The 15,358-nt window shown below is 35.7% G+C and overlaps 2 protein-coding genes and 1 long non-coding RNA gene across 4 annotated transcripts; 1 reads left to right on the forward strand and 2 right to left on the reverse strand.

Annotated features, from left to right (window-relative positions):
• Positions 1-216: 216 nt before the first annotated feature.
• LOC143452755 (uncharacterized) lies at positions 217-5,383 on the reverse strand. Of its 2 annotated transcripts, XM_076953835.1 has the most exons (9): positions 5,155-5,379; positions 4,210-4,671; positions 3,230-3,474; positions 2,908-3,093; positions 2,524-2,592; positions 2,137-2,361; positions 1,682-2,044; positions 1,481-1,612; positions 217-1,108 (listed from the first exon to the last, which is right to left on the reverse strand). In XM_076953835.1, the coding sequence occupies exons 1-9, from the start codon at positions 5,346-5,348 to the stop codon at positions 774-776; spliced, it is 2,211 nt and encodes a 736-aa protein (XP_076809950.1). In that variant the 5' UTR covers positions 5,349-5,379; the 3' UTR covers positions 217-773. The 2 variants fall into 2 exon arrangements, with proteins under 2 accessions (XP_076809950.1, XP_076809951.1); XM_076953836.1 differs by lacking the exon at positions 2,908-3,093 and having other exon boundaries at positions 5,155-5,383.
• A 3,801-nt stretch (positions 5,384-9,184) lies between these two features.
• Positions 9,185-10,319, reverse strand: LOC143453233 (xylose isomerase-like). The gene is made up of 3 exons (XM_076954424.1): positions 9,974-10,319; positions 9,562-9,738; positions 9,185-9,421 (listed from the first exon to the last, which is right to left on the reverse strand). Exons 1-3 carry the CDS (start codon positions 9,974-9,976, stop codon positions 9,383-9,385), a joined length of 219 nt encoding a protein of 72 aa, XP_076810539.1. The 5' UTR covers positions 9,977-10,319; the 3' UTR covers positions 9,185-9,382.
• Positions 10,320-10,922: 603 nt separating this feature from the next.
• LOC143453231 (uncharacterized) lies at positions 10,923-14,084 on the forward strand. The gene is made up of 2 exons (XR_013115141.1): positions 10,923-12,247; positions 13,428-14,084. It is a non-coding gene; the product is annotated as an uncharacterized LOC143453231 (long non-coding RNA).
• Positions 14,085-15,358: the final 1,274 nt, after the last annotated feature.

Here is a 15,358-nt window from a genome sequence, read left to right on the forward strand (position 1 = left end):
TACCTCACCTCTTCGGGAGTTAACGACGTTGTTCATTCGCGAGATTTTGGATGACGACTCGATGGCTACTGTAGCAACAAGTTAGTGTTTTGTGATAACTAACCGCTACTAAAACATTATCAGAAGGTTGCGATTTTTGATTAAACAAGACTTGAGGAATAGTTGCCGTACTAACGGCTGAGTCTTATTATTGCCCTCATGGTTAAAGGAATAGTATCTGAGTAACATATTATATTTAACATAGTATATCTTGCAGATAACACACGGCATCATCAATCAATCAGAATAATGAATAAGCGAGCATCGAAAAGGCTGAACATCACAAACCTTACTAATTGAGTTATTATGTAATTACATTAAAATTTTCTCTAAATTGATTCTAGAATATTCTGTGATAGTTGCATGACTTAAAATACGATACTGATTGGCTAATAATCACGTTATAATGAGCATGTCGCAGTAAAATCGAGCAACAATGACGCTGCAAAGAACACAGAGCAGCAATGCGCAACATAAAACTGTTAACCACTTGGTGTTGACAAAGCGCAAGTAATACAGCATTCCGCACACAGTGAATCAGCGTCACCCTGCTCTAATTTTGCTCCGACACTAGACAAGACGGGCGAAGAGAATCGGTTCAAGCTAAGAACAATATCGCCTTTTATCAGCTCATGCAATAGTTATTGACAAGCAATACCCGTATATGATTGACTTGGTTACAAAACTGGCCGATGAATGCGATTAATTTATTAGTAACGATTAGTGACTTATAATCACTTTTCAAACTCATCTGCACATTGTAGTAATGATTTTGCTAATTCGTCATTATTGTTTGAAGTTAAAAGTTCGGCAGTTTCTCTGACGTCATTGCATAAGTTCCCGCGTAGATTAGACTGCGGCGATATTTTTCTTGCCATGGCAACAAGTTCATTGCCGATTGATTCGACGTCACCATCCAGGTGAAGAAGAATCATCAATCTCAAACTTGATAAGATGTTCCAGAAGCGGGGAAGCCCCGTCAAGTGTTCTTGTTTTTGTAAAAAGTTGTAAACGTCACTTCCGTTCTCCCTCGGCAAGGTGGGATGGTTTTGATAGAGATAGCACAGACCTAAAAACGGAATTAAGAGTTGATAGAAAAGGTTTTGTTTTGATTTTGCCTACTGTAAGTGCGTACTAGATTTTGTAAACATGTGATGACGTGAAAAATAGATTAAGAACATTTAATCGTCTGGACAAAAAGAGATCGGTATTAGGACAGAACCAATCCAACTGTATTTCACATAAAATTTGATGTATTAAAAACCAAAATGAAAGTGTGTGTTAATGATGATGACATTGTCGATGCAAGACAGAATTATTGAAAAAAATCAAAGTATAAATGTTAACAAACACGTGACATGATGTGACGTGACACGTTAACGAACACGTGATATAACGAAAAACGACATTAGGTTGTTATTGGTTATAAATGGTTCATTACTTGCTGTTGTGATATGAGTATATTCCATCTTCCATTCGACATTAACATTTTCCACTTTTGGAAAAGCGTAAAATGATTTAATGTAGGCTTCCTCTGCTTTTTCAGGATTGTCATTGTTTAAATAATCCCAACCTGGTAAAAGAACAATATAAGTACACTGCCAACTTTCTTCTGTATTACCAATAAAAATTTTCGACCTACCCAAATTGTTACAGCATACTGAGTACACTGCATGCAACTGGCAGTCGTCGTTAAAGGTGGACTCCAAGCTACTTATTGCTTGTTTCAACACTTCTATAGAGTGAGTGCTGTCATTTTGACGTCTATGGCAATATCCAACCACTTGCATGCATTCAGCTTTTGCAACAACCACAAGCTTTTCATCAACGTTGTCCGCTTTTTGCAAGGATTCCAGAAAGCCATTCATGCGTGAAATCACGATGGTTTGTGATGTCTGTGGCACCATATCCCTGAATCTTTCTAAAAACCTGTAACATTCATCTGCGCATTTTTCCATCAGTTTTACTTTCTCTGGAGAGTTGTCAACCTTTTTGTGGAGGTCGCCTACGCAGAGTTAAAGTATACCGGTAAGTAATTATGTTTTCCATTGTTGAATGTTAAAAAAAAAGTTATTCATGTTTTCTTCGTAAGATCACCTGCACACAACAGAAGCGTCAAAACTGTAAATGAATATTTCACATGGTGCAACTTTTTGACAAGATTAATGATGTCATTTCCGGTTGCAATTGCGTTATTTCCGCTTATAGAAGTAGTTTTTAGAATGGAGGTCAAATCTTTACACATTTCCAGTATTTGGTCAATTTCGCCGGTAGACATTAAACCATATATGTTTGAGATCCGTTCACTCAAAACTTCCAGTTCTGCGTTGAATAAAAATCAACAATTTTTGTTGTCAAAATCGTAAAAAATCAAAATCCAAACGAACGCCTTTCAATAATTTTTTTTGTCAAAATAAAGTTTGTAATAACACACATTATATTGATTCAGTGCACTACACTACACTACTTGCATTTCATATTCACCTTGAGGATTCCCAACATCCGTTCCAGCCTCAATAACTCCATCTGCCGGCTCATTTGCTGAATTTTTTCCTGTTGGAATTCGACTTAAGTTTAAATTTTTTAACAGTTGGTTGAAGTAAATATAACAATTATAACGCAAATTTTGTATTGGTTATAATGCCAGACGTTTGAAAAAATCATTTAACCTTCTAAGCTTCTTTGTTAAAAGGGTTATGTGAAATATATATTCATTTACTTTTTACTACCATATTACTCAGGCATGTTTGCATTATTTTTGTGGTTTATTATATAAATATTACATGGTTGGAAAACAACGTATGACAAACATTTTGTAAACAGAACAAAATAAGATTAAAAAGGCCTTAATGCAAGAGATTTGTAAACCTGGAATTGTTACAAAAGTTATAGACGGTGTCGGTCCTACTTCAAATGGAGACAAGAATTCACTCAGGTTAATTTTTACACTGGTTTGTGTTGGTTCAGGTTTTTTATTCCTTTGGAGATCAGCTATGTGGAAGGTGACGTCAGATTTGTTCAATGAACGCAGATTTACATCAATTTCGTCATAAACTGCATAAGTACCAAATATTTTAGCCGATATAAAATGTTTGTGAGAAACATAAAGCTATATTCCCCCCACATCAACACTAAAATTGTAAACAAATATCTGTTATAGGTCTATTGATATGCACAAAGCTGCACTTACTTCCTTGCATATCTGGCCGATTCTTTGCCTCAAAATCCCAGCATCGAACCATGATATCTTTCAAGAACAAAAAAATTTGAAGATCTTCAGGTTTGTTTTTCAACGATGATTCAGCTCTGTCTAAGTATGGCTGGTATGGCTTCTGTCCTAAGCTCTTAATAACTTCGATGATTGCTCCACTGATAGGATTATCAGAGGAAAAAGCAGGATGCCTGGTGAGGATTGCATAAAGCACCATCCCATAGCTGAAAAAATTAATCAATAATTAAATCACTTCAAAGAGATAAACAAAAATAATGCTTTTAATTGGAAAAATAGAACAAAAATATCGAAGAATATATTCAAAACCTTGTAAAATACCAAAATATTTGCTGTAGTTGTAATTGCGCAAAAACTCTACTAAGAAATCTTTGTACGTTGGCTTTTCTTGAAATATATTCGTTAGCAGATACACAGTAGCTACGTAATCAAAAAGGATATACATTTTGTGAATGAGCGGCTGCCGTTACCACAGCTCGCTGCTAACGAGAACTTCGTATAAATATTTATGATATCAATTTTATGTTCGCATTGATACAAAAAGCTTTGGTCGTAAAATTATCTAAAACTGTGCTTGATTTAGCAAATGTTTTGCTTATCAGGCAGACGAACCGAGTTTGACTAAAAGTTCAAGTTATATTTACGAAAAGCCGTTACAATGCACAAGACTATAGCATTGTAATGACATGGACATGTAGATTATGATTACATAATGGTAATAACAAGACACAAAAGCTTAATATATGCTTCTGAAGGAGTGAAAAATATTTTGTTTAAAAAATGTTTTGATCGTACAATCTTTCTTTACTGTCGCATGAAAACAATTTCAATTTACTGCAGTTGTTATTATTGTTATTGTTATTAATTACTTGACTCTAAATTCCTTGCTGTTGTCTTACTACTACTAATACTATTTCCCCACAAACCGGAACTATTTTTACCTGTATACATCCATGCTTGGCTTTTTCTCACGCAGTATATTTCTTAAAAGCTCTGGTGCAGTGTAGAATGGAGTATGCTGAGTATTTGAAGTGACTGTAATAGATCCTCCTGTAACTCCTGTTGCCGCGGCAATGGCAACGGAGCCAAAATCCGCAATCTTCATCATCAGGTCTGATGTAACCAAGATATTTTGTGGTTTCAGGTCGCAATGTACGTAGGATCTCTTCTTATCATGGTGGTGCAAGTAACGTAAGCCGTCACTTATTTGATGGGAAAATCGGAGTTTCAGTAACAATGGTATGTCTGCTATATCTCCTTGGAGCCACAGGAAAGAATCCAGATTGTCAGCGTCGATATGTTCCATGATGATTCCAATGCAATTGTTCCATCGAGTGATGCCATAAACGGCAACAATGTGTTGATGTTTCAGACGAGAGAGAACCTTCATCTCTCTTTCGACACTGAAAATGCAAAGCAACTTAATTTAAAGAATAACCAACATTCACTTTATGTTGCTTCCCTACGCAACGTTTTTGTTTTTCTGTTTTATCATCATGAACAAGCAAATACCCCAGTCTACACATTTAAGACAATTCGAAAGGACGTAAAAGGCAACTTTGTGTAAATTCATGCTTCTAAATTTTCTTACTGCAGTAACTGCGTGTTTTGGCTTTATCATTGTTAAATCTGGAAACAACTATAATGACATTTTCAGTAAAACATTTCATCCAGACTTTATACTTTTATTCATAAAAACAACTAGTACTAATCCATTTGGTGACGTTTAAACTTCAAAGCTAAACTACCTGCAATTTAAAACGAACCGAAACGTTTTAAAAGCTTTTGTTGTTACTATGGCTGTTCAAAAAAGTCTGCCATTTAAACGGTGAGGTTTATATCAGAGCAGAATCAGCTTAGAGCAAAGCAATGCAATTCGTTCTTACTCATTCATGACTTTAGCTTTACTCGTTTTATCAGGACGAAAACATTTGACCACAACTCTTCCCATCTCATCATGGATGCATCTTCTAGCTGTAGCAAAACTTCCACTTCCCAATAAGTCCTCTTCATCCCAACTGGTCGTAAAACTGGATGCTTCATACGATGGAAATGATGACATTATTGCTTCAGAGAGCATAGAAGGTCCGGTAATTTCCTAGCTAAATTCAACTTATGAAATTATTTTCGTTTTAGCCATTTCCATTTCTTCCGAAATTATATTAAACACATTACTTTTGCATAACTTGCACGACATAACTTGAAAATATGATGTTAGCTTGACAGCAGTGCCTGGGCCAATCCAAAGCAGCAATCACGCGCATGCCTTCCTATACACACACGCTACACTTTCGCAATCTTATAAACCGGAAGTAGTACAACTTCATGACGCTAAAAGCAATTTGTCAACCCTCGTTAACCGTCCAGCGATAATTTAATACAAACCGAATAAATTCCATTGTTTGAAACTATTAAACCAAAACACTAAGTATTGTAGCGAATGCTTATAGAAATACATGAGCATTTTGTGTTCGTACGGAAAAGTTATAATGAACACATTCATCGTTGCATTTTTGTTTGTTAGAATGTACCTTGATGTTTGGTCGTTGCTTACAATGCAAGGAGTATTGGTCAGTTTATGTACACCATAAGCGTAATACTTAAAGAGTAGATTGCGTTGATTAGGTACTGTGCTTTAAAAGGGAAAGATCATTATGAATGATTACAATCAGCAAAAGACCAATGACTAACACCACAAAAGTTACAGGACACAAAACAACTTTTTCCTGACTTAAAATTAATTCTGAAAAGCAAACCCTGATTTAACTTAGCATGGGTTTTAATACATATAAACGTTAACATAACTGCAAGTTTAATGTTTGATCATTTGGTCACTGGATAGAACTTTAAGTTCAATATCGAAATCTAAGTCTCTATTAACAAGTATTCAAAAAACCTTGGCCCGACCAACACTGTTTTCTCATACTTCTTGCTTGATAACTTAACCTCAGTTCTTTAATGGCCCTTGTTCATGAGTAATAAAGTGTTGCAGGCGTTCTGCTTCCTTTTGTTCGGACAGAGAAAACTTTCATGGTTGTGTTTATTCCCTTGCAATCTACTTAGAACTACCAACATTAATTCCTGATCAATCAGCGATGAATTTTGGAATCTCAGCAACATTTTTTGTTTATCAGCAAATCTCTGTCTTGTCTGTAACTAAATATGCTTTCTACTGTGCCAGTAGCCCTGTGTTTGGCATAAATGCGCATCGACGTCACTGCAGATTGCGGAAGTAATAAATCCTAAACGTTTTAAGGCGCGCATGCACTCCAAAACCAAGCCATGATCAGCATGAAGTCATGGAATCATCAAAAATCATGATCAGAGTACAATGAAAGTGAGAAAGCACTGAAAGGTTGTATTGTTGATGCTATTCTATGCTCTTTTATTCCATTTCATTTTGTAATTCGACTTTTTCGTTTTTGTTGAAAATTCACCTTGATTTTTGTTGATAAGTCATCTTAATTTTTTTGTGTAAATGTATGTTTTAATCTAAGATGGTTGATCAACATCAAAAGATAACTGATGTTATAAACAAACAATTTTAGGTACGTTTGTGTGTCCTGATCTCCGTCGAGCCCCAGATGCTGACTCATAAAAACCTTTGAAGCAAACCTCGAATCCAGCACAACTTTCAGTTTGATGACGTTTTAATTACGTCAGAATAACATCATAGAATTCACGCATTATAATTTCAAGTTACCCACCTTTCTTAAACGAAGAGTTTTCCTGTAAAATTTTTCCTTGTACAGTTGTTCCAACTAAACCTTTCCCACCGCTCTCTTGCTATTCCGCGTTCGCCCAGTTTGAATTTGGGAGCTCTTTTCTGAAACACTTGATGTCCATGGGGGCAGAAATGTGATGCATTTCTAAGGTTCCACCTCAAGTCCACACCTGACGTTGCAAATAATTTTTATGAGGTCTGTTAATGATATAACTTTAATCTCAACTCACTCTGAGCGACATTTCAATGTTCTCGCTAGGACAGAAGGCTGCTTCTGTGGCGCTCAGTTGAATTTGAGACTCCAACTTAATACTACCCGTTGAACAGATCTAATAAATTCAAATACTAATAAACTCTGAAATGTGTAACACAAATATGCTAATGAAATCAAAACTACGTTTTAGTTATATCACTGACGATGGTTTCATGACGAGCGACTGTTTAATATCCACCGCGCCGTCTAACGGTGCAAGTTATTCTAGGAGAATTTCTGTCTGGAATCTGTCTTTTGTGTTTGCTTGGGTAACGAAACTTTGTTCTTTTCAACGGGAGTTTGACCAAAAAGAGTTTTTAATCCTAAATTACGAAATGTAAACCGTGTTTTGAAGCTTATCGCATGTTAGTCGCTGCCGACATTTCATCTGAATAAGTTCGCTTTTTTTAACTCCAGGTTAGGTTGTGTATTGTTTTTTATTGTATTGCAACTGCCTGGGTTAAGCTTCATGCAATTAGCCAGAATTGAAGACAAAACACATTTCAAAATAGTATTATAATTTACAACTAATGCAATGTAAATAAAATCAAACCGTGATCGATCCAAAGCGACAATCATCGTGCATATTGCTCATATAATTACAATACGTGAGTTGCTGTATGAGTTGTGAGTTTTGAATGGCGCTATCTTAGAGAGCATCGACTATGTCCTACGTCATTAAAATTGCTGATCTAAAGACCAAGTTGAAGCAGGAATTTCAGCACCAACCCAAATTGAATTAACGCTAGATGGCGGTAGCAATGTGAAGATGTGAAGCGAACGTACCTCGATAAAGTGTGGAATCATCTCCTTCCATCTTCCTTTAATTGTTCTGTCACTATCAAAACGGTTGTGACGTTGCTGTTATGGTCATGGTCAACTACAAATAATTGCTTGAGTTTGGTTGTTGCATTTTGAAATATCACATTTCGCAGGAGATGGCGTTTTAAAAGGCGCCTTCTCCTTTGAGATATACTTAAATATATAACTACTATATAACAAAGGAAAAAATGCTGATTTATTAATTTATATTTGTTTAGATCTCTACACACACATGTCTGGCTAAGGTATATGTAATTTCGGTTTAACATTAACTACTGTCAGGTAATATCTTACCTATAACGGTGGTATGTAATATCATACATAAGCGTGCATAATATAAAATCAAATCATAAAACTAAATTTCGTTCTGATGGGCTTGCTTCGGCGCGCAGGAATAGTTATTAGGAAATTAACTGGATTTGTTGGTCGGAATTTGTATAACTCGGAACCTGTAATTGAAATTTTTTCACGTTCATCTATATTTATTCATTAAGGTTTCGAAGAATGAATCAAATTAAAGTATTTTGTCGTTTGACATCACGAAGTAGATTTATTTAACTACTGCAACATTGAAAGTAAATTTAAGAGCCTTAAATCCACAGAAAAAGTTGGAAAAGAAAAATCACACAGAGAAAGACGTGTAACAAATGTGACGACAGTACATTTATTCTTGTTGCTATATTTAGTCTGTATTTGAGCATTCGTTTGGATTTTGGCAACTTTTGGGTTAACACTGTTGAAATTTGGTCTTGTCGATCGCATTTGTTGCTCACACCAATGTTGCCGCTGGTTTAACCCGCTAATTATCAAATAACCCGTCGAGGAATTCCTTAAAATGTTTTGGAGTATACGTGGGGCAGTTCGGTTAGTGAGTGTTGGCGACAGGTGGTTTTCTCTGCTCTGTGCTTTTGTACTGATCGATCCTCTTCTAAATTTCAACTTTAAGTCGACGTCTATATTGTGTTCAGTTTTTAAATATAAGTTCTCACCAGCACTCAAGTGTGACTCTGGTGTGGCGGTGAAAGGAGCTATAGACCTGGCTTAAACACTTACTCTTCACGTAACAGACTTTTACACGATTCGACCAAAATCAATAGTGTATCTGGAGGTAAAAAGAGTAAAAAACGATAAAACGAGCTTGAATTGATACGCACGATCAAGCTTTGTTAGTAAATGGTACTTAGAAACGTAGAATTTTGTATCTCTGGTAGCCGCCACTCTTAGTGCCTTCACAAAGCAATTCATGTCGCCAATATATGCGATATTAGCATATCGGCAACATCGCTCGATTCTGGCCGGACTTTGCAGTCGAAATTCAGGCCGCCGGGTCCAGTCTGCCCTGGTCCAAAATCGTCTGTAAAATAGACAAATATCATCATAAAACGCTGCGGTAAGGCTTTTGACATTTTTTAATTTCTTGCTTCTCGTGTTTAAGAATAAATCATTGTTAGGTCATTAATCCAACACAAGTTCAAGTTCGTGGTTGAAGTTTACCTTCATGATGAAAGTCGCGTTCTTCACATCCATAGGAAATTGATCGGTGTCCCATCCGAGGTCCGGCGATCCTGTGTTCGAATCCACCGAGCCCAGCATACCGTATGATGACGCCATCACTACGTCATGCTCATGACCGCGAACGGCAAGGCTCGTGCATTTTGGTTTAATGTCCAACTGAAAATATGAGGTAATTACTAGTGCAACCAAAAGTCAATATGGTCAATTTTTTTTAACCTGCCCAGAATGTTATCAAACAAGCACAAAACAAATTTCAGCTTTGTACGACGTGTGGTATAGAAGTTATTAGGTCAAATAAAGTCAAAATGTTACGTTAGGTCAAAATACGGTCAAATTGTTTCTTTAGGTCTTTTTTTTAGGTCAAAATCTATTAAACTTGTAATTTTGTAACCATTTTGTAATATTATTCTTCCGTTTTTCTCTTTTCTTGTACCGCAAACAATCCCAGTGCCGCAAATTTTACTTAGAACCAAAGCCACAAAGAGAGGGAAGGCTTTTCAGCGCGTTTGGTGACGTCACGATGTGACGGCATTGCATTTGAAACTGCAAGTTGTCAATCTTAATATGCAGAAACGAAAAAAAGTCAACACTAGAAAAGCATTTTGTCATTTTTAAATGTAGCTTTAGATTAGAAAGTTGCTGTAGACAGTGTAGAGACTATCAGTATAGCGTTTTTCAAAATAAGGTCAAAATTTAAACTTTTTAGGTCAAAAAACTGGTTGCCCTAGTAATTACATATAGCATATAAGCAATGTACCTCACATACAGCATAATTTGAACAGACTACAGTGAAAATATCTTAATATCATTTGTATATTTATTTGTTTATACAGTGCTCAAAGTATTTTGTGCATGGTGTTGCAACCTGAATCTGAATCTGATAACGGCCTTAAACGTCTTGTTACATATTTTGTTCTTGCTTGGAAATTAAAAAGAAGATCACACTGTTAAAACAATTCGCTATGGTTTTGATAAAGTTGAATTTGTAGTTAAAATCACCAAAATTATTGGTACTTTGCCGACGTACCAGCCACCAGGAAACGTTGGATTTCTGTAACCAACCTAATTGCTACTCTTAACCAAATGCTGAGATGTTTATAGATATTTTTATTTCATTCACTTCTCTAAAATAATAATTTGTGTTGTAAATTTAAACTTTTGATTTCGTCGCGTCTTATTCCTGAAACCTTGCTCAGCGTCTTCAAATCACTGACTTTAATTATAGAACGAGGACGTGTCTTTATTCACGTGACGTTATGCTTAAACCATGGTACGTGACTGATTGGCTGTTTCTTCTGACGAACAACACGGCGTGGCTTGTATTCTCAACACGCCGCCTGGAAGTTAAAGTTTTTATTACAAACAAGTTAAATCGTTCAGATCTTGAATTTTCCATTGTACAGTGTTCCTGTGAGTCAGCTGGTGATTTTCATCTGTAATCGATTTTATCTATTTAACCGACAGAGAAACACAATGGCATTGGAAGGTTTTACTCATGAAGATTGACTGTTGTAGGGTAGAAGCTTGCCTGACAGTCCACTTTCGTTATGGTTGAACTAAAAAGCAAGCGACTACACGTTTAGACAACTTCGATTAAAAACCTACAGTAACTGGTTTCTATTATATATAATGCAGTTTAAAAGTGCAACGCTTTTGTGCAGGTTTAAGGATGGAAGACAGTATTTTTCATAGGTTATTTCATAGAGGCTTACTTTTCGATTTAAATTTTCTACTGGAAAAGTTATTTACTAAAGTTCAAACACCAATTTGCTTCACTCAAGCTTTTGTTTGTTTTTGCTGAACCTTGGTGTTGCAGAATTATTGTTTTGAAATTATTAGTTTTAAAATAAGCGGCTTTTCATTGATGTCGATTTATTTGCTTGATATAATTGTCATTGGTATGTTGACCTATAATCGTTGATGCTCAAAATAGTAATATAACTTGAGAAATAATATGTTTAGTTACCTTGCGTTAATTTTCCAGTTTGTAGTAACAATTTAAAGTGGTGGTTGTACAGAGGAACTTTTTCTCAATGTTACGGCATGTCTACCAACATGCAATACTAGAAAATTTTTGTTCATATGCAGTTTATTACATCATAAGCATATAGCGTATACGCACAGTATTAGTGATAGGCTATAGTATTGTTTCCTGTTGACTCATTGAGTTCTTGTCTAGATATTTCTTTTTTTAGATAAATCGCTTTGCCCATAAGGTGGGAAATTCCCACCTTTTCATTTTTTTCTCTGCAGTAAGATGAAGCCAGCTAGAAATTCCCAGCATCTTAGACGCTTGTGTACGTTTTACAAGTGCTTACAGTGATCGCAGTAACTGAACTGTGGAAACGAACTGTAATTCTTCCCAATGTACCCTCAAGGCTTGGGAATTGTTGATGATAATTAACGGTTTTCAAGTTTGGTTTATCATAATCATAATATCTTTAGCATAAAGTCATGTTATACATTTGCAGATAAACCTTTGAAAACGGAAAAACAAATTAAAGATACCAATACTACCTTCAAATTTTTCAGTGTATTGTCTGCAGAATTTTTCATTTTGGTTATTATGGGAAATGTTGGTCATCACGTTTCGCACTACACAATTAAAATAGATTTGCCAAAGGATCTGGCCATAACCGACCGTGCGATTAGGCATGTTGCACCGGTAAGTACTTTAGTTGTTATTGGTTTATGAAAAATATTAGTTCGTTGTGATATTACTTGTGTGAAGTATTACACAACAATCCTATTCGCCATAAAGACCGCGTACACTGGCGGTAATTGTTAGAATATGAGCGAGGACGATTGATGGTTGATGACTTGTTTTGCTTCTGCTTCAATGGTATGAGTTCTCATTTCTCAAACGGCGTGACTATGCTGTTAGTTGCTTAAATTCTGTCTATGCATATTACTAAATGATAAAGTTCCCATTTTATTTATTATCAGACACAAAGGCTTTCACCTTTGGGCAAATCTCACTGAATGTTACATTGTGCTTGGTAACAAGTGAAAGAGTAAAAGGGTAAAAGGAAAGATTGCAAACGTTACAACAGTATTTATATGTCACACCAGTTCAAGCGAGGTAATTTATCTAAACGTCATTAAGGAGAATTTAAGTTTGATCAACAACTGAATTGCAAAATTCCAACATAAAATTTCAACGTTTACAAAACAACCCATGACTCGTGACGTAACCGTCACAGGGTAACGGAAATTTTCATTACTGCACTTAGGCTACATATCAGGTTTGCGCGGAAAAGCTAAAGTTATACTTCAAGTTGTGAGATATTTTGTTGTCTCTGCCACGTGTCCATCAAATGTTTTCACTCGATGACGTTGCTGCCAACGTCAGATTAACAACGTGTTGCCGATACACATGGAAGGATCACGTTATACAACATTTTCTACTTTTTAAGATGATTTTAGTGGTTTACATTTTAGGCCTTGTATCGTAGTTGTTTATACACGTTTTAAAGCACTTTATTTTGCACCCGCCTTGCCTTAGGCAGGGGCATCTTCTTCGACTCGCTGCAGAAGAACGTCACGATTGTATTTGTGACATTGTTTTTAATTGATGTTTGATGCCTGACCGATAAAGTCGTTTTATTTTGTAGTCAACCTGTCAATCAAATAAGTTTTGGTTTATCTTTATCTTTTCGTCCCACTTATATTGCACTAACTTTAAATACTCTAATAACAACCCATCACGTCACTGTTTGCGAGGTCGAGTTAATTTTATAAATTGTTGGAAATAATGAAAAAACTGAGTTATGTAGCTGTGTCAGTACCAAGAGATGTCTAAAAGCGACATGGCAAAGATTGTAATAGATTTATTTGCTTTGTAGAATGCAGAAAAACACGCTAGCTATGAAGTCGGGGACAACTTTGAAACTGTTGAAATGGAATTGACCATCAAATTCAAAGTTCCCAAATGTTCTTCTTGCGAAGGAATGAACCAGGTCCAGGAAATGCATTAGCGTCGAAAGAAGGAACATTCCACATTAATATTTGTAGTTATGTGATGTACATGAACATTTATACTTGGTGTATATATGCGTTGAAAAATTATTGTTCTTATAAGATTTACCAAGTTAAAACTGAAAATAGTGTCAGTAACGTATTCACAGTGCTGAGGCTGAGGGAACGAATAACAGCGTTTTACCCAATTTAGATTAACTTAAAACTTGGAAGTACGCTACGTATAGATTTCATTCAAAACGTTGATCATGTTGCCTTGTGTGTGTCTTACAGTTTGTGTGCATTGATTTATGTATCTATTGTCAAATTATTTCTGATCGTGGATTACCTAATGTTTTATTTTTACTACGCTGTGTATCACCTGGTCCAGGAAATTCAATTTGTTTAATTGTACATTTATCATTAATATAACATATATTTCTATTATTACTTCTTTCAAGTATATTATCGAATGTTACTCATTACAATTATAAAAAGCGACAGAAATTTGTAATAAAGCAACCAACAGATAATGTTCTACATTAGCTAAAGTAAGTTTAACTAACTAAGTAACTTATTTATTATTTAATTACAACTGAAGTTAAAGTTGTTAAAAGTAGCTAAAGCTGCAATAATACATGGCAAAATTTCTTTAATAATAAGATTTGCAAAAAACTCGGCTTACGTTCAACTTACGTTTTCAATTATGTTCAGAGTTTAGGGGCAAGGAGGTGAATCTTACAAAAACGTTTTATAGCAATAAAGTAAAAATAACTACATCACCAGCTGCGAATAGTAAGTTCCATTTTAAACTATGCATTTTCAAAAAAACAAACAGACTTAAAGCGTGAAAATTTGTTAACAATCACAGCAAGGAATAAGAAAAGCGATTTTTGCTGCCTGAGTCGTTTATGTTTTGCCCCGAGTACAACTGGAATAGCGCGGCTCGGGATCGAACACACGCAGCATCATTGCGTGTCCAGCGCTTGAACTGCTCCGCTACAGAGACGTACTCCACTAAGAATGCTTTCGTCTGTAACAAAATGTAGTGGCAGTATCGCGACTTACGCTTATTTCATTCAACTAGAGACGAAAGAAACCCACCGAAGTATTGTTGGGTTGCTGACTTGTTCAAAGAGAGTCCATCTATGGCAAGATAGAGTAAAAAAAACAATTCATATCGAGATCACTTTCTTTGACGAAAGCGTCGTTAATTGTTGTTTCTCAGAATTTATCTTTTCCAAAAACGACTCTCATTTGTGGTTCTGTGGTTCAATGCAAGTGATAAATGTTCTGTATTAAATGTATTACTTTAAGTGCTTGAATCGAAAAGTTTGTTGTTGTTTGTTATTTCAACTTGTAAAGCTCCGGCAGTGGCACGTGCAAGACAGGTTGAAAACTGCTGGTATAAAGCACACGACACACATAATTCTGTCAATTGCAAATCCTTCGAAAACGCCAAGTGTTTTCGGTTGATAGGTCCTGCCAATAAAGTGCGTTTCAATAAAACGTTTTGTTTTCAATTATTTTTAGAGTTTAATGGGCAAGGTGAATCTTACAAAAACTATTTATAGCAATAAAATAAAAATACCTACATCACCAGCTGCGAATAGTAAGTTTCGTTTTAAACTATGCATTTTCAAAAAAACAAACAGAACCAACTTAAAGCGTGAAAATTTGTTAACAATCACAGCAAGGAATTGGAAGAGCGATATTTGCTCCGAATACAACTGGAATAGCGCTGCCGGGAATCGAATCCACGCAACTTACTGCGTGTCCAGCGCTTGAACAGCTCCGCTAAGAATGTTTTCGTCATTAA

The sequence above is a fragment of the Clavelina lepadiformis genome, chromosome 4, assembly GCF_947623445.1.
Source record: "Clavelina lepadiformis chromosome 4, kaClaLepa1.1, whole genome shotgun sequence".
In the NCBI taxonomy this organism is placed as follows: Eukaryota; Metazoa; Chordata; class Ascidiacea; order Aplousobranchia; family Clavelinidae; genus Clavelina; species Clavelina lepadiformis.